The following is an 18,605-nucleotide window of genomic DNA, read 5'->3' on the forward strand; positions in this document are numbered from 1 at the left end:
TAATAAACTTTAAATGACAAAAAAATAATAGACATAAGTACCACTCAGTTCATGAAAAGGGCCCTCATGCCTAAAGAAGACCTGAAAATGTAAGTTGGTAAACCAACCTTTCACTCCTGTTGGACCGAAGATCTCCCTGCTGCCCTGTAACAGGACTAGGTAACCACAGCCCTTTTAAAGAAGGGTGAATAGGTGGAAATATGCAGATTAACTCCCAGCTCTGCCAAAGAGGGATGCCGCCTCTTGCACAAATACTACTATTGCTATACCCATAAATCCTTAGCAGGCTTCATGAAGCTCCAGGGAGACTGGTCTAGGACAGTGCTCTCAGAAGACCCACAGTTCAAAGCATAACCTCTTGAAAGGGTGCCTGTAGGTCCACCAGATTTCCTGCCTATAAAAACGTGGCAGTTTGGGTTTTAGCCACTGAAAAGAAGGAAATGTACTCTGTGCATCGTTTCCATACATCCACACTGATACTCAGACATTGGTGAATTCCTCAACTTTGACGACCAAGCAAAAGACATTCTCCCATCAGACTCAAAAGTGTTGGGGTGTAGCACAACTAAACTGTTTCATCCATGGAAATCCTACCTGGGCTAAACCCACCCCTGATGAAACAAACCCTTGCCTCCAACGACGGCCACCATAGCCAAGAAGCCACGGGAATGGTTAACACTGCGTTTTACAAATACTGCTTAAGATACCATAATAAAAAAGATACAAATAAAAAAGCCTCTTTCTATTAACAGTGAGATCCTAATAGTGAAATGGAGCAGCAAAGCAGACCACAAAATGAGAACATTGACTAAAGGAAAACACATTTGTAAAACATCCTGAAAAGGCAACTTTAGATGAAGGACAAGAACAGATCAGATGTAGGGCAAGGGATGACCAGCTTGGTTTGTTTTAATTAAGGGGGTATTTCAGCTACAAAGGTGCAGAGCTAGGTTTTGCTAGACACACTGTTGTTTCAACAAGGATCAGCTACTGATGTGGAGCATTTCCGATCGATACATGTGCAGCAAATGGGGAAACATCCTTATACCATCAGGCACACAGTATATCAAGAGTGGTGCGACATGGAGGTTCAATTCTACACTTTGCACTAAAGATATGTTACGGCTTCATTTCAGAATGAAATGCATTACACTTGCATACACGATGACATGATAACTAGTAAGATATTAATTTGCCTTCATATTAATTGCTGGATAATGTATATTGTTTTAGTTGTCCATATTAATTAGTACATCAGATTATTACCTTAATCATTAGCACTTAATACTATCAGGAACATTCAGCTAAAAAGTTCTTCTGAGATCTCGTTCTCATACTAAAGGTACATTTAATATTTACTGCTTACCTGTTTCTGGAGCTGGGTGGGATCCTCCGTCAGCTTTGTCTTTTGAGTGGATTTTGTCATTTTTATTCGCTTCTTTCACGATTTTCTCTGATGAACCAAGATCTGTAAATACCAAATAGAGCATCAGCATAAAAAGGGGACTGGAAGTGTGCATATCCAGCAATCTCATTCTTACATTTGATGGACATGCACAATTAAACATATAAGGGAATATCGTCTGGCAAGTACAAAGGTACAGCCGTGTACTGGAGGCAGGTCAAGGAAAGCCCCAACATTGACATTGATATGAATGATTTTGATAGCAGGTAGCAACATTGCAGAAAGATACATTTGACCTGAAACTCTATTCCAAGTGATGACACCAGACATCAACTGCACGCCCCAGTGTTTGTGCATACTAACTCCACCTATTCCCACTGTAGCCTCAGAATTAGTCAGGACTCTTTCTACCCCACATTTGTATCTTAACACTGATGGGTATTTATCCTCCACTAATTAATCCAGAATCACGAAGGGTTTTCTGCCAGATGTCCCCAGTACCTTGAGTATCTGGTGCTTTGATTGGTTGGATAATGCGCACTATTTCCAGCAAACCAAATTATTTCCAAAACGTGGCCGTTTTGGAAATCTAATTAGCGAACAGTTATGAAAATTATGACTGCAATGTACGTCACTACTTTATGGAATTCTGTACGGGCGTTTAGAGAGTGACGTTGGCAAACTCTAGGTTATCGGTCCCATTGTAAATTAAAAACCATATTGGTTTATCTGCCAATTCAGTATTAAACTGTGGTCAAGAGGGAGGTGTGCTCAGACATATGTGTTCATTACTGATGTAGTATCACACACACACACAAGGTATATCATACATTACCATATTTAAAACCGCTATACGTCTTTTTATAGACTTTTTTTTTAAGTGTTTATTTTGTTAGTTTTCAGTCTTTGAATCACTTTTTTACTGCTGATTTTTTTTAATCACAAACTTCAGAGGTGGTGTTTGGGTAAGGAAATATGGGGTGAGGGTTGGAAGAAGTAGGGGTGTCTCCCCCGCATTTTGCATTAAAAAAACACTTGCGGGAGAGGGGGGGGGAAGCTACGATGTAGAAATGTGCTATAAAAAGAGATACAACCACTTTGCTCATGTACATTTGGTTGAAATTGACCAATTACATATATGTTTATATATATGTGGGGGTAAGTGAGTGGGGGGGTAGGTGTGAGCGGGACATGGGCGAGGTCCCCATTAAAAAAAGAAAAAGAATAATGGTTGAAGTAATTTCGACATAGTACACAAAGTGTGCACAGTTAACAACATGTAGAACCACTCAAAACGGGATGCTGGAAACGAGCAACCACCATTCCAGAATATCGATGGTGCCAACAAAAGTATCAGCCAATTAGAATTGCATATGTTAAAGGAATGGTCACTCCATGCTTTTTCTCCATGAATCATCAGTACACATGCGTCGCACCTTGTCACAATGTACTGTTAGTGTGTTTTCTATGCAGCATCACTTACATTTCAAGGCACTCATCACTACAACCCACCCCTGTTGGCCACAGCCATCTTGTGGTAAAGGATAGTCGCACACTGAGGCACGGGTATCGTCTGCTCTGCCAGACTAAACCAGAGCAAATGTCCCTCCCTGCTGGTGATGTCTACAGCTGCCCGAGAAGAAAGTACTCCAAATGCACTTATCCAATAACGCGCCGCCACCCAATGTGGAAGATGCTCAGCCTACTAATGTGTATGTCAACATTGCCTTTCATCGCTCATCGTACAAATCTTTATTTTCAATAATAAAGCATTTATGAATACATATTATTTATTATAATGATTACATGTAGTAGTAAATACAATTTATTACAGTATTGAAACCATAAAAGCAACATAAAACATAAAAAAAGAACATTCATCCCAGTGTCATACTATAAAACCCGTACAGGAATCACAGCATCAATCTAAAACAGACCGAATTTCGTTTAGCAGTGTCACATTTTAATACTCAATTACTTGACAATTTAGATAGTCACAGCACACTTAGCATAAAACATTCCTCCTTAAACGCAAGCTTTCTTCAACAATTGAGACTGTGCCCAGAGTTCCGAGTTGCCCTGAGCTAAAGAAAAATATCTATATATAGTTACAACACTGTTTTTTGTAGATTGGGAAAAAGCCATCTGCGCCACAGATTATTGTATAAAGGGCAAAATATTAGCAAATGTTGTAAATCCCCGTTTGACAGATCTTATATGAGGGTGTGCCACCCGTACCCCAGTTGCCTGTAACTGTTACTAATGACAGAACCCTTAATCTAGCCTTTAGATCGAAGGTTTTTGCATCCTTGTCTTCAAGGGACTTTAGGCACTTTTCAGGACCAAAGTGGAATTTCAGCAAAAGATACTTCGCCATTATGTCAGTAGGCCCCATCAATAAAAACTGCTGCTGGTAGTACCAATCTTTTTATTTCTGTCAAATATCTGCCTTCGAGATTGTATTCTATGAGTTTATAAGGGAAGAGAATGAAGATAACCCCAATTTCACACTGAGGTCGGAAACATAACTGACCCAAGGGATCATTTTTTCTACATTTTGAGCAAGGACATGCATCAATTCTGATTTATAACTGCATAAGGGTGCTGTTGTCATTATATTGTGCAGGTTCAAGAGTGGTTTTAGTTTGGTATCATATACAACGCGGTCAACCCCTAACTCAAGTCTTAGGGTAATTGACGGTGTGGCTGTGGGAAGAGAGAATATGTTATTCATAATGATATCTCTTTCTGCTCCTACTTCCTAAGGTCTGAGTATCCCCATAGCTCAGATCCATATAAGGCAAATAAATTGGCACATGCCCTTAATATCTCCAAGCTTTGGCGGGTTGCCTTCCCGCCATAGTGTTCCAAAGGTTTTGAGCAGCCCCCCCCTTATCTTGGAAAACTGAGTACAGACTGTTTCTCACAACGGCCTCTTTCTTCTAGGTAATCATAGAAGTCCACCCTCTCAACCTCGATATTTCCCAGGCAGAGTGGACGGATTGATTTCCCAGTGTGTGTCGACCATACCAATCTTTGAAAGATTGATTACGAGTCCCAAACTCAAGGCTACGGCTGCAAATGAATTCAGCGCCTTTTGTATACCCATCCTTGTTTTCCTATCAATACCATATTGTCAGCATATAGTGGTAATCCCATTTTATTTTTTATTCCCTCCCAAGAGAGGAGCGTCCATATCTAGTTTTAGGAATTCAACTGCTACTTTATTTATAGACTAAAACAGGTATGGGCTAACACGCAGCCCTGTTTTACCCCCTGCCTAGTGCAAACGGCCTTGTCAAGACCCCATCCATGCCAGGCACACCTGGGCATAGGTGCCAGTGTGCGTACTGCTGCTAAAAGGTTTATCGGGATACCCAATGGAAGTAAGTTCATCCATAATTGCTCTCTTGGAATTGAGGCAGGCCGTACTTAAATGTATGAAAACCAAATCAAGCGTTTTTTTTTTGTTCCTGAGCTTTGTGTACTTATCACAGAGGAGGATTAGCCTCAAGACCCGATTCAGTGGGCCAAGGCCCGGTCTAAAGCCTGCCTGTAAGTCGAACAGGGCTTCCTTGCGACTCATTCACTTTCTTCAATAATATTTTACCGTAGATCTTCGAAATAGAACCAATTAAGGAGATCAGCCAATGTAATGTAATGATTACAAATTTTATAATGGTTTCTAAAATAAAGCTGTCAACACAGTTAGGCAATTTAAGGATTTGTATTAACAGATCATTGTGAAAAGACACCACTATTACAAAGTTGTCTAGACAGCTTTCATTATACACACAAAAAGGTAATATCATTTGTATCTCATCATTTCTATTCTGCAACATCCTTGCCGTGAAAAGCAAAGTCAAATTGAAAAAAAGACCTGTGTTCATATCTTTGTCTCTGAGTTTGTAAAAGTTCTTTAATGTTCCACATGTCAGTTATAGTGGTAAGCTTTGCGGCATTTCAAGGCAATGCCAAAATTCTGTTACCTGAAAACTGAAGGAAGGGAACAAAATGTCCATTCTTTGCAATGGCAATTCTGACAGAAATGTCTTTCTTACGACAATGGTAAATTCTCCATATGCATTTTCAAGTGGATTTACTTTTGTCTCGCTCTAAATAACGTTAACAAAGTTTCTGGATCCATCATCAAAACTAACAGCTTTTGGCCTTTACGAAGGGATATCGCTCAACTCTTTCGGAACAACCCATTAGGCGGTAGAGCAAGACTGTGCCACAAACAGGTCTTTAGGTCATTATAAGATAAAAGCATTAACCCATGCAACTTCTCCTTACCCAACCACTCATAACAAATCACACACGTCCCTTTTCCACTTTGTACTAGCTGCATAAGCCCTCCTGTGTCAACAAATACAGTCCTTGTTTTTCAACTGCATATTAGGACTTGCACAACAATACTTAGAATGCAAATAAACAAAACTACAAGTCTCAGCATGCAACACTAAAGACCAGGACTGGCTCGAGGAGCCATGCATTTGAAAGGGCCACTTGGCTGCTAGTTCTGCAGTGAATAATTAAATGTTTTCTACTACATATTTTTGTAACCATACTGACTTCAAAAAGGACTCTAACCACAGTAGAAATTGACACAGGGTGCATTTATTTCTGTAATTACACCACTCTCAAGTCCATTTTCTGAAGTTTCTCCCTAGTACCCACCAAGACCCAAGACTTTCAATAATCAATTGAAATCAATATTTTTTGCTTTCTCAAACCCTTGTTCTGAAAATCTACATTGTGTATCCCACTAGTTGTTATAAATCTTTTGTATTATTAAAACCTTCCCCACTCCCTTGCAGATTTGGTATATAGTTACCTTGATTCTTGGTATGCCAAAGACATCAACAACATACAAATAAATAAGCTTTTTCTCCAATGTAACATCTTTCTCGCCACTGCAAAAGTCAACACCTGCCATTTACCAGTGAAAGATTCAAAGCACACATTGTATGTTTCAACTTTTTTTATTTTGAAACTTTTAAAAAATGAAAGTAATAAGCATTTGTGCTCTTTATTGACATGTTCTTATATATTCCAGTGCAGTAACAGAGCTCTCCATCTTCAATATGCTTATTGTCACAGAGTGCTTCAGAAATCCACAAAGAGGATAGATTGAAGGTGCTTAATTCAAATTTTAAACAAATGGTTTGGGAAGTATGGGACATGCGACTAATATGGAAAATTTGTCACTTCTCCAGAAGGGGGAGCTAACGCCATTGAGGCTAGGGAGGTGAGCCCACTAAGCAAGACCTTCCCTAGGGATCTGGGCTAGTGAGGCCTCACTGGGAGTGACTCCCACTTGGGGACAAGGACTTCATTCCACGACGGAACTCCCCATCCAAATAACCTTTTCTGCCTATTTGATGTTGGAAAAACGTTGGCATTTTCAGCAATGACTATAGTCATCAAATAACATTCTTTGTCTCTATTGGCTTCAGGTAATGCTGAGCATCGCCTGAATGCCATGATCAAGGAAGACGGACACAATTCCTTTTGTTCCAATAACATGTAAAAGGAGAGAACAGACTGTGAATGGAGGAGAGACACCTCTGGAGAGAGAACAACTGCTGCGCTGAGGCGAGCTTCTGCAGCATTGACGTCCTGGCTGGCAGCAGCCACAGTCAGCTGCAGAGCCTGTGATGGCGTGAAGGAAACCAGACCTGCTAGCTGGAGGCTAGACGGCGGGTGCCTTGATCAAGCAAGAGGCTGCGGTTAAGGGAAAAGAGACGACAAGAAGACAAGTCTTCTTGGGTGGCCTGACCACTGAAGAGCGGTGGTGGGACTGGTGCCCAGCAACCGATGCCGATACCCGAGACAAGAAAGGAGCCTGGGGTCCCGAGCTCCACCTGGTAAATGCCTTTCCCGCTGAGAGAGGAACCGGAGGGGAAACAAACGCTACCGACTTGTGGAGGCGAGCATGGCCTATGACGGCTAGTTTCCAGGAATCCGGAAACCAATGCAGGTTTGGAAAACAGATAATGTAACAGGCACACAGCCCCACTAAGCCAGAGTGAGAGAGATATGAACATTGCAAACCAAAGCTGGAATCACTGCCCAAGGCACGAGAACTTAAGAGAAGCCAACGGGCACAAGACCCGATATGAACGCTGTCTATCAAGACTGGAATATCTGGCAAAACAATGAAAGGAGGACAGATCTAAGTCCTAGGCTAAAACAGAGTGAAAGGAAGGTGAATGCTCTGCAGCACAGATAGTAAAGTGCATAAGGCCATGGGAACCTGCATTAACCAATCTGACAGATGCCCTAAGATACATTTTGTGATTGAAAAATAAGATATTTACCACAGAGCCACAGGACTTTGGGGAGTCCCAGTGCCACAAAGGTGGGAAAGAAAGCAGTATCTTCAAGTAATCCTGAAGGGATTGGAACATGTAAAAACAAGACTGTTTTCTTTATCAACGGGAGAGTCAAACCCATACAGAAGATAATTATAATTTTACCCAAAGAACTTTATACAAAGATTGTGAAGACTATACCATTATGTCCTCTAAATGAACGTTGAGACAGAGAGCAAGTCAACTACAAATGGGGCCAGACAGAAGCCCATACCAAGACTATTGTACAAGCCTCCCTTTTTCCTTTTAGTTCGGTCTTTTCTATGGTGGCAGGGCCAGTTAGTTGGTTAGGATTCGGACAAAAGACTTTAATTCTGGATTTGAAGTGCACTATTAGGTTTAGTTTTGCTAGGCATGGAACTTCCATCAGCGTGATAGGGCTAGTTGGAGGTTTTATTTTTAATAAACAGTGTTAAATATAACCAAATGTAGTCTGAGTCCTTCTTGTGGTTCACCACAGACATTTGAAACTAAGGGAGCCCTTACACTTCTTTCGACCACCAAGTGGGCTTTCTTCACCTTACTCCAGGCATCCCTAACCACCAAACTGTCCCTAACTTGTTCTAGACTACAGTGTAACCCCTATAGTTTGATGTAGAAGGGAAATCTAAAGGCTGTGGCCTTCTCCTTCTAGCCCCTTCAGGAAATTTCTAAATGATCCTCTCATTTGGCTGGCAGACTACTTTTACCAGAGTGTACCCATTTGTCTCCTTATCACACACTCTCCCTCTGTCTCCATCCATCTTTCTGTCTCCATCGGTTTCTGTGTACACCTCTCCCTCTGCATCTTCTCTCTCCTACCTCTGTGATCTCCCTTGTCTCCCTCACCATCACCAGTACCTTTCACTTCTCTCCTTTCACTCTCCCCTTATCTATTCCCCTGTCGTTCTCTGCTCACCTATCATTCTGCCACCCTCTCACTTCCTGCACAGGTCTCCTCTCACCTCTCTCTGCATACAACCGCCTCCTCTCTCAATCAATTACCCATTTACTCGTCTGTATCCTAATCTAATCACACTCTCTCCACCCATCTCTCCCCACTGCCGTCCTCCTTCTCCTTTTCACCGGGCTCCCATTTATTACTCCTACCACCACTTTTCACTTTCTCACCACTCTCCTACCCCCCACACACCCTATCACTTACACTCACTGTCAGATCTTCTCTAAATTCCCCTAAACGTCTTCCCACTCTCGCTCTCTTCCCCACTTCCATTTACACCCACCTCACCTCCCTTGACATCACCACAATGAACTGGTACCACTCTCTTTCACCCACAATACTTTATCTGCACTTTCTCAGAACACTGCCACAGTCTCTTCAGCACTCCACTCAACTGTCTGACCTCTGCCTGGCCTCTTGCACCACCACCGCTTCATCTGACCTTAGCCGAAACACCTTTCAATCTTCTATTTGCTGGCTGGGCTATTATAATCCAGAATGACCTTTTCTAATAATCCTCTGGCTCCCATTGGCCCTCATGGTCACATGTTATCCATGGCCAATCTCTGGCTAAGCTGTCCCGCTAGGGGATTGGACTGCCCTTAAGAAGTGTTTTAGCCATGCCCCTTTTTCAATCTCCATTTGCAGGGTGGCAGCCATGTGTTCAGGCTGCTTGTTTTCCTAATGGATTCTCCATGTGTTGGAGGGTTGTGCTTCCTCCTGGGTTGGGGGAGGATTTCTGTGTCTCCCCTGCTAACCCTTCGCACTCCGTTTTCTGTTGCTCCACCAAACCATTTCTGGTGGGCAGGAACAATCCCAGTCCATTCCATATTCGTTCTCGTTTACATTCCTCCTGGTTCCAGTCTGGTGTTTCCTGGTTTCACCTAGGTGCAGTTTGGGAGCTGCAGTTCTGAAAAAGACAAAAGAGAACTCTGGCCAGAATAAAGGCTGATGAGCATAGTGGAAAGAGCATTGGACTCCTAGTGGACTCCACGGGAATGGGAAGGAACGGAATGCCAGCTCCAGAATTACCGGACCACCGGGGCTGTAATGCCCCGGTGATTCCAGCAAGTCCGGAGTCGGTAAATCCCCACGAGTCAGGCGGCATCCTGACGGTTTTACCGGCACGGTTACCGCCAGATTTATACTGTCTCTATATCAGACACCATTTCCCTATGAAAGGCTCTTGCAAACCACACTGATGGCATTGGTGCGGAGCAGATTAAGGGGAAATACTAAAAGAAGACAGGAATTCAGCTTGGCAGACTTCAAACACACCAGGCTCAATAAACAACTTGTGGATAGCACACTAAAATTCGAACTAGGAGATTGCATTCGTAGTTAACTAGGAAAAGATTTATAACAGGAAACACCAAATGCGATCAGAAAAACAGCCCAATGACTAAACAGGCTAGGCGAAAAAGAGAGGGGTAGAGCTTCCCCCTTAAGAGAAGAATCCATGAAAGCAAACACTGTAGTAACCATTAGTGCATGACGAAGATGACTCTGAATAAGAGATCAATGCATGGGCAACCAAGCTGAAACATTAAGTAAGAAATTCAGGGATCAATTGTGGCACTGTCATACAGAGTTGCTACTGTGAATAAAAGAGTGAAGGAGGCTGAACAGCAAGTGGAGGAGGTGCAAAATACTGCTGGTGAACAAGGATTTGAGATTTCAACAATGGTTAATAAAATCTAAGTTTAATTACAAAATAGGAAAAATGCTGCAAAGCACCATTCAAGGCATAATAATATTTCCCCTAAAGGCATATCAAAATGGGTATCAGATTCTAGTCTGAAAGGCACTGTGCAAGACCTCTTCAGAATCATAAAGAAACTCCTGGATGCATCCTTAGAACTTGACAAAGCTCATAGAACCTGAAAATCCATCACAAGAGTATTCTCATTCCAGATGTGACAACAAGAGTGCACTTCTTTGCAGTAAGCGAGGAGGTGATGTCTGCTGTGCGAAAACTCCCAGAGATACACTTCAGAGATGCCAACATAGACCCTGCTCCTTAAAAACCAGCGAAAAGAAAAGACCTTCACCCGTAGACACAATGGCTCCGAGATGATGAGGTCAAATACGGATGGGGTTCCCCTGCCCTTTACATACGAGGGAAAAGAACATTCTGTAGCTTCAATGAAAGTTAAGGAATCCTTTCAACGCCCAGAAAACAGACTCCTCTACAGCTGCGTCAGCAGATCACGTTTTTGGTGACAAAATCATGTACCAGAAATTGGTCTAGGGTCGAATGCTCCAAGGTGGTAAAAAAAGAATTGGACTAGGAGGAACGCTCCATCAAGGGAACAATCCTGTGACTTCAATAGTGAAACTTAAATTCCTTTCATAATAAATGCAACTCAGAGAAGATCTGCCAACATTCCTGCAATGAACGAGAAGTCCCTTTGCTTGTAAAATATAGGATGGAAGTGACAAGACCTTGGAGGCTGATTTAGTTCTAGTAGTAGTTCCGAAGTTCAATATTATAGGATCATAACTAGGAGGATGGGTTGCTCCTGGGGATGGTGAGAATTGGCCTCTAGAGTCACAATCTTGATAATTTAACATTTATGATGAGAAGTTGGGAAGGGATGGGGAGTGGGAAGGAGGCGATAATTACATAGTTGGGGCAAAGGGGATAGGTTAGAGTAGATCAGCAGGTTGAAGAGAAATAATTAGCTTTTCTTTTGTATTTATATCCTCACTTAAGGTACTCTGGCCCAAGCAGTAATCAAATAGGAGTTTTAATAAAATAAAATAAAGCCCTAGGGATGAAATCTGTGTGGTCGCATTCAAAGGCCAGGATCCCAACTCACCGATCAAAAGGAGATTGAAAGTGCAAAGAATGACTAATCCATAGTCCTACTCCAGGAGGCACATTCAGGCCCACAGGATGAAAATTAGGATAGTTCCATTACAGCAGTATGCTTCGATAGAAGAAGAAAAGAGGGACAGCTGACATCATAGCAAAGGGGAGACCATCCTTGACTGTTGACATCCTTTGAGATTGCATGGGCACGCACATTTTATTCACTGTACTTATGGTGTTCACTGAGGGTAGGGTGGTGGTGGTCGGGGGAAGGGTTATTATGGTGCTGGACGCCAATGTATATATGACACACCCCACACCACAGCTATTGCCAAAATGCTAAGGTAACCAGCATTGACAGAACTATTGAGATTTCTACTACCAGAAGAAAGGTATTAAACACATTGCTATGCATGTTTTTTTTTTTAGAATGTACCTACTATTGGTATCAATGTCCCTCATTCCATGCATTTCAAAAGTGGACATAGCTCAATTTCCATTCTGGTCACACTGCAGTTCAGCTGATCCTTGCAGTGAAGTGCATTTCTCCCCAACAAAAACCCAAAGGCAGGTTATATGACCCGATGTTATGGATTCTTGCTTTGCGGGACAGAATAAGCCATGCAATTGATCATTATTTCCTACATATTCCTGTTGGAGAAGTTGCGGTTATGATTCAGGAAGAATCGATTAGATGCTCAGAAGCCTATATAAAGGGCATGTGAGCCAACCTGAATAACTGGATTGATTTCCTGAGGAAATTCCAGGTGGTCCCTCTTGCAAGAAATGTGGGCTATAGATAAGATAGATATGCAGGGTATCGAGCCTTTCATGTTCTGGCCAGAAAAGGTCCTAAAGGTAGACCAAGTGGGGGTCTTCTTATTTGGCTAGAGACAACATGACATTGGGAAGTGACAGTGTGTGAAACAGGCATAAGGGAATTGCAGCATCTTGTTATTTGCACTGGGAATGAGAATAGTATCCTGCTATTTAACTTTTATAACAGACCACCTGAAGCTAGCGTGCTAGAAGTGGTAGGAAATATTCAAGAATTGATCAATTCTTGGAGGGGGTTGAATCATTTAAAAACCTGTATAATTGTGGCAGGAGATTTGAATGTGCAAGTAGAACCGATAAGGCAGCTGGAGGGGCTCTGGGAAGACCAGGATATGGCCTGGAATATACCTACCCTGATAGCTCACCATCAAAAGCGAGTGCACCAACTTTCTGTCGACACGGCTCGCTCTTTGAATAACATGGAACTCAGAGCCTGTAATGGGTGGTTCTTAAGAGATCAGCCTGCAAGACCAACTTGTCAGACATAATGGTGTATCTATCATAGATTACATCTTGAGCTCGGCTAAAGATTGGTCATGGATTGACAACTTTAGAATATATGAAAGAGCGGAAAGTGATCACAAACCTCTGAGCATATCGATCCAATTTGATAAGCTATTTTATCCATTACGAGATGAATTAGGGAGGACAGAACCATAGTTCAGACAGGCCAAGCACGAAAGTCAGTGAAGTGGACTAGAGTGATAGAGCATGACCTAAAGACCTCTATATACAATGCAATCCAGGAAAACCTTGTAATTATCCGTGCAGACAACACTCCTGATTTTGAGATACTGACAGAGTTGAATAAAATAGCAGAGAATGTGGTCGCTCTTTTGATTTATGAAGCCCATAGAGTTAAACACCTTGCTACAATTAATTCAAGTTGGCATGACCAGGCCTGTAGAGTTGCAAGAAATAGGATAATGGTCAGCATAAAGGTTCCTGTGGTAGTGGATGAGCCACAACTGCAAGCTTATAGAACGGACTATAAATCCATAGTCGCAAAGAAAAAAAAAGACTTTGTAACTCAAAGATGGAAGACACTTTTAAAAACCTACGAGGAGAGGGCTTACATCTCCTATTGAAATTTGATTGTGGGCAAAGAGGTAAACGGGGAAACAAGTCTTCAATGCTGCATTACGGCGGGAACTTGGAAGGAACATTCCACAAATGTATATGGTAAGCCCGGAGTTAACCAGAAAGTGACATCGAATTCTAGTATAATAAGTTTCACTGGAAGTGAGATCCTATTATTTGATATAGAGAAGGTCAGGAGGGCTATTATAAGTGAACAGAGTGGGAAAGCCTCTGGACCTTATGGGATACCACTTGATCTATATAAGGATGAGGCAATGGTCTGGGCCCCAACACTGCATACATATTTTAATTGGGCCTAGTGCTAGCCTCTTGGAGAAATGCAGTGGTTGTACCGATATACAAAAAAGGAGGGAGGGACTCACCAGTCAACTACCAACCTATTTCTCTCCTTGACAGTGTGGGGAAAGTATATGCTAAGGTAGTGTTGCGCCACCTACAGTCAAATAAATGTATTCGGCCACCAAAGTACATCCTAACACAATATAACAGTTACTTAAATTTAACAATGCATCATGTCGCTTAATAGGAAAAGTATCTTTTTTTTGCATACAAGTAACAATTCTAGATCCCTTAAATGTTTAGCCACAGTGGTTACCATTTAGCCTTGGCCCCAATGGTGTTAAATCCATACCAGATAGAGTAGAATTAGGGGAGAGGTTTCCAAATTGGCCAACAGTTTTCAGATAAGGATAAGAGTTGATTATAATCCTACTGTTTACAGTCCTGCCAGTGTTCCCAGCCCTACCTAGAACACTGTTGGATCCCAAATTCCAGTTTGACAGAATCACAAGAATTGTCACCCTCATTGCACATTCTATGGCAGCTAGAAATAGCTTCCCTGGACACAAAGGTATGGCCCCTTACAGTACGAAGCCAGTGCATGCATTCATTTGAGAGTGCTTCCCTTGATTCTCGCTGCTAGGGTTACAATTTCTGTACCCCATTAAGAAATACCATGGCCCCCCCTTAAATCCCCAAAGCTCCCGATCATCCGATCCTGATCCTGGGAAGAAGTGATGGTTTTTGGCGGACTTTCGAGCCCACGGTGTAACCAAAGGCGTATGAAAGTGGGGGGTACATGGTGAGTGCCCTCCCCACCAGCGAGACTGCATATCCACGGAACTAGACTCTGAAGAAGGTGGCGGTCGCGCAAAGGAAGGGGAGCACCCAAGATGGCCGTCTGTGGACAAAGGGCCATAAATGGTCCAATGAGCTGAGGAAGTTGGTCGGAACGTGGGCAAGCCCAACCAGACAGACGGATCGCATGCGCCTCTGGCAGAAGGCAAAAACATAAGGGCGAGCCCACACTGAAGAGGCCCTGGATCGTGGTGGGCTAGCAGAGTGAACCCGGGTCCAGCGGAACCTCGCTGTGAAGAGGCCGGCGAGCGAACCCCGCGAGGATACAGCTGGGCGTGTGGGCCCAACCGACGCCGCAGGATGTCCTCCAAGGTGGTGCGACCCCGGATCAAACAGCCCACAATGGAGACCTACGTTAGGTCGCCCTCGGGCGCGGAAGGGGGCAAGAGCAAAGAAACCCCCGCGGCGGCGACAGACCCACCGGGTACTACCCAGGAGGTGCTGGCAGCAATTGCCGACTTGAAGGTGGCCTGGGAGACGAAGCTGGGCCTGGCCATGAAAGAGCTGCAAGAGGGCCTAAACCTTAAGATAGGAGCGGTCCGAGACGATGTGGACTTGTTGCGCCAGGATGTGCGAACGATCGCGGAGCGCACTGGGGAACTGGAGAAGGAGTTGGCCCGACCACGGAGGCGTGCAACACACACACCAAGGAGCTTCATGCCCTCGTGCAACGAGTGGGCAATTTGGAGGACAGAGCAGAGCAGGCAGAGGGGTGCGCCAGGCGCAACAACATTCGCATAGTGGGGGTACCGGAGGGAATGGAGGGATTGAACCCCACGGATTTCGTTGAAACCATGCTTTTGCAGGAGATTACAGGCGGGGAGCTGACCCAGGGGTTCGCAGTCGAAAGGGCGCACAGGGCCCTGACCAGGAGACCGGCCCCAGGAGCCCCCCCGTTGCCGTTGATCGCGAAGATCTTGAACTATCGTGACCGCGAGAAGATTCTCGAATTTTTCCGGAAAGGAGGCACGATAGAAAGGGGGTCAGCGAATATAACGGCGTATCCGGATTATACGCTGCTCGTACAACGGAGTCGAATGAACTTTGGAACTGTGAAGAGGAGGCTTAGAGAAGCATGCCACCGCTACATGTTGCTTTACCCCGCCAGGTTATAGGTGTTTTATAAGAACAGATCCCTCTTCTTTGAGACGCCGAGCGAAGCGATGGAATGGTTGGATATGCAAGGTCGACCTGAGGAATCGGATGCCCAGACAGAAGCGGCTAGAGATAAGTAGCACGTGGCAGAGGCACCCGTGAGGCCATAGCTATGACATTGGGACTGGAATATAGTTTGATATTGTGCTTGTGTGGAGGAAGTCATAGCATCTGCCGGCGGGTCCCGTTGAATTCACTTCTCCTAAATAGATGACTGGGAGCTCCTGGGGAGCAACCTCTGCACCCGATAGTAGTATATTTAGTTAGGTCACTGTTAGATTGGTGACACCCCGCGGGGTCCTTGTTCTTGGTCACGCGACGGGTCCAGACGTGGGTAGGCCTGAGATCCAGGGATGGAGCTGGGCTATTGTTGGGGGTTGGCGGGGAGGGGGGGTGGGAGTTATGTGCAGTGGTGTGAGGTTGGGGAAGGTGGGAGGGGGCACTGTTCGTGAATAGAAGGGAAAGAGCCAGGAAACGACCCTACGTGGGAAACATTATGGGAAGGGGCGGGATGGAGATAGACCGACCGGATGGCATCGGGTAATCTCAGAATCGTGACCTGCAATGTACGGGGCCTCAACAGCTACCTTAAACGTAACAAAGTGATGTTGTATTTAAAGAGGATGCGGGTAGACATAGCCCTGCTGCAAGAGACCCACCTCACTAGGGAAAGGCTGGAGGTGGTCAGGAGAAAATGGAAGGGCACTGTTGTGGGGGCGGCGTACTCGGCGTATGCCAGAGGGGTTGTCACCTGGGTGGCGCCCCACGTGCCGCTTCGGGTGCTTGATTCTACGGTGGACCCGGGGGGTAGAATGGTGGTGGTAACGGGTCTCTTGGAAAACAGAGAAGTGCACATCATAAATTTGTATGCCCCCAATAACGATACAGCGGCTTACTTTAGGACCCTCTACGGTAAACTTGGCCCCCTGGCAGGGGGTACGGTAGTGTGGGGGGGGACTTTAACTGTACCGTAGACCCCAGAATGGACAGGTCCAAGGACAGGGCAGGAAAAACAGCACCCGGCGGCTAAAGCGCTGAGTACCTTACTGAAAGACCTAGGCCTAGAGGATGCGTGGAGAAGGCTACATCCCACGGATAGACAGTACTCACACTACACAGCGCCACATGATTTGTACACAAGGTTAGACTACGTGTTTGTAACAGCCGAGATAGTGAGAGATATAGAAGGAGCGGAATACAAGGCCCGAGTGCTGTCTGACCACTTGCCCTTGGTGGTAGACTGGAGACACCAGCCCCCACGACTGCGGATCCCTACATGGAGACTTAGGACTGAGGCTCTGCAGGATGAGGGGTTTCGGGAGGGCCTGAGGGATGCCATTAAAGAATACTTTGATACAAATATGGGAAGCGTAGGCTCTGTGGGCACACTGTGGGAAGCGTTTAAGGTGGTGGTGCGTGGGGTAGCCATTTCCCAAGCTAAGGGGTTACAGGGGGGGGGTCAAAAGGGAGCTCCGGGAGACGGAAAGGGAGCTAGAGGAGCTCACGCGTTGCGAGAGCACCGCTTATGATAACAGAACCAAAGTAGAGGAGCTACAGTTGTCCTGCAGCGCACTCTGGGATAGACTGTACAGACTCAGCTACAGGAAATATACGGAGAGGATACATGCAGGGGGCGACAAGCCGGGCAGACTGCTGGCTTGGCTGTATAAGAGTGAGACCCCCCGCTCGATGATTAGTGAGATTCAGGGCGAGGGAGGTTGCATATGCAACACCCAGAAAGAGGTAAATGTGGAATTCCTTAAGTTTTACAGACACTTGTATGAGAACACGGGGGAGGATATGGGTCAAGACACACTGGACACATTGGGGGACACTGAGCTGCCCACCTTAGATGATCTAGAACGTTCTGAGTTAGACGCACCCGTCACCTCGGACGAGCTGGAGGTAGTGATTCGGAACTTGCCCACTTGCAAGGCGCCGGGTTCGGATGGGCTGCCCAGCGAGTTCTACAAAACATACCAGCAAGAGTTGCTTCTGCCACTGCTTGCTACTTTCAACGAGGCCTATGAGCAGGGAGAACTCCCGTTGTCCCTCCGTGAGGCTGTAATCATCCCACTCCTGAAACCAGGCAAACCGGCCGTGGAGCGCGGGTCTTACAGACCGTTGTCCATGCTTAACCAGGACAGCAAAATACTCACGGTGGTGCTGGCTAATAGACTGAAGAGGGTGATTAAGAAACTGATACACCCAGATCAGAAGGGATATGTTCCAGGTAGGAACATCACCGATAACCACAGGAGGCTACACCATGTCATAGACCAAACTGAGGAAGACACGGGCGAGCTGGCTATAGTGTCGTTAGACGCGGTCAAGGCCTTCGACTCGGTACGATGGCCCTGGCTGAAAGCGGTCCTGAAGGGGTACGGAATGGGACCTGGATACCTCAGATGGGTCCAGTTGTTTTATAGCACCCCGATGGCGAGGGTCAAGACAGGGTCCATAGTCTCAGATTCTTGGCAACTAGGCAGGGGGACCAGACAGGGATGCCCCTGGTCACCCATGCTATATATACTGGCATTGGAGCCGCTGGCAATATGCCTGCAACAACAATATGGGGAGGTGGGCATAAACACTGCCAGTGGAGAGCATCTGATATCATTATATGCGGATGATATGCTCCTTTATTTGCGCTACCCAGCGGAAAACCTCTAGTACGTGCTAGAGGTAATAGAACGGTACGCCATCCTCTCGGGAATATCGGTGAACCCTAGAAAGTCCAGTCTGTTCCCCTTGGGCAGATATAGGAATGTCCCGGTGCAGAGGCTGCCTGTCCTGCCAATACCATGGCAGACCGTGATATTTAGGTATTTGGGAATA

At 45.0% G+C, this 18,605-nt stretch overlaps 1 protein-coding gene across 2 annotated transcripts in view; it reads right to left on the reverse strand.

Annotated features, from left to right (window-relative positions):
• The window catches only part of LRP11 (LDL receptor related protein 11), a 558,518-nt gene that overhangs the window by 202,217 nt on the left and 337,696 nt on the right, over positions 1–18,605 (reverse strand). For both annotated transcript variants that reach the window (XM_069608123.1, XM_069608122.1), the window contains exon 8: positions 1,367–1,468. In XM_069608123.1, coding sequence (XP_069464224.1) covers positions 1,367–1,468 — 102 coding nt within the window. The remainder of the gene's footprint in view (positions 1–1,366; positions 1,469–18,605) is intronic.

Source organism: Ambystoma mexicanum, chromosome 4q, assembly GCF_040938575.1.
Source record: "Ambystoma mexicanum isolate Mex_15411 chromosome 4q, UKY_AmexF1_1, whole genome shotgun sequence".
In the NCBI taxonomy this organism is placed as follows: domain Eukaryota; kingdom Metazoa; phylum Chordata; class Amphibia; order Caudata; family Ambystomatidae; genus Ambystoma; species Ambystoma mexicanum.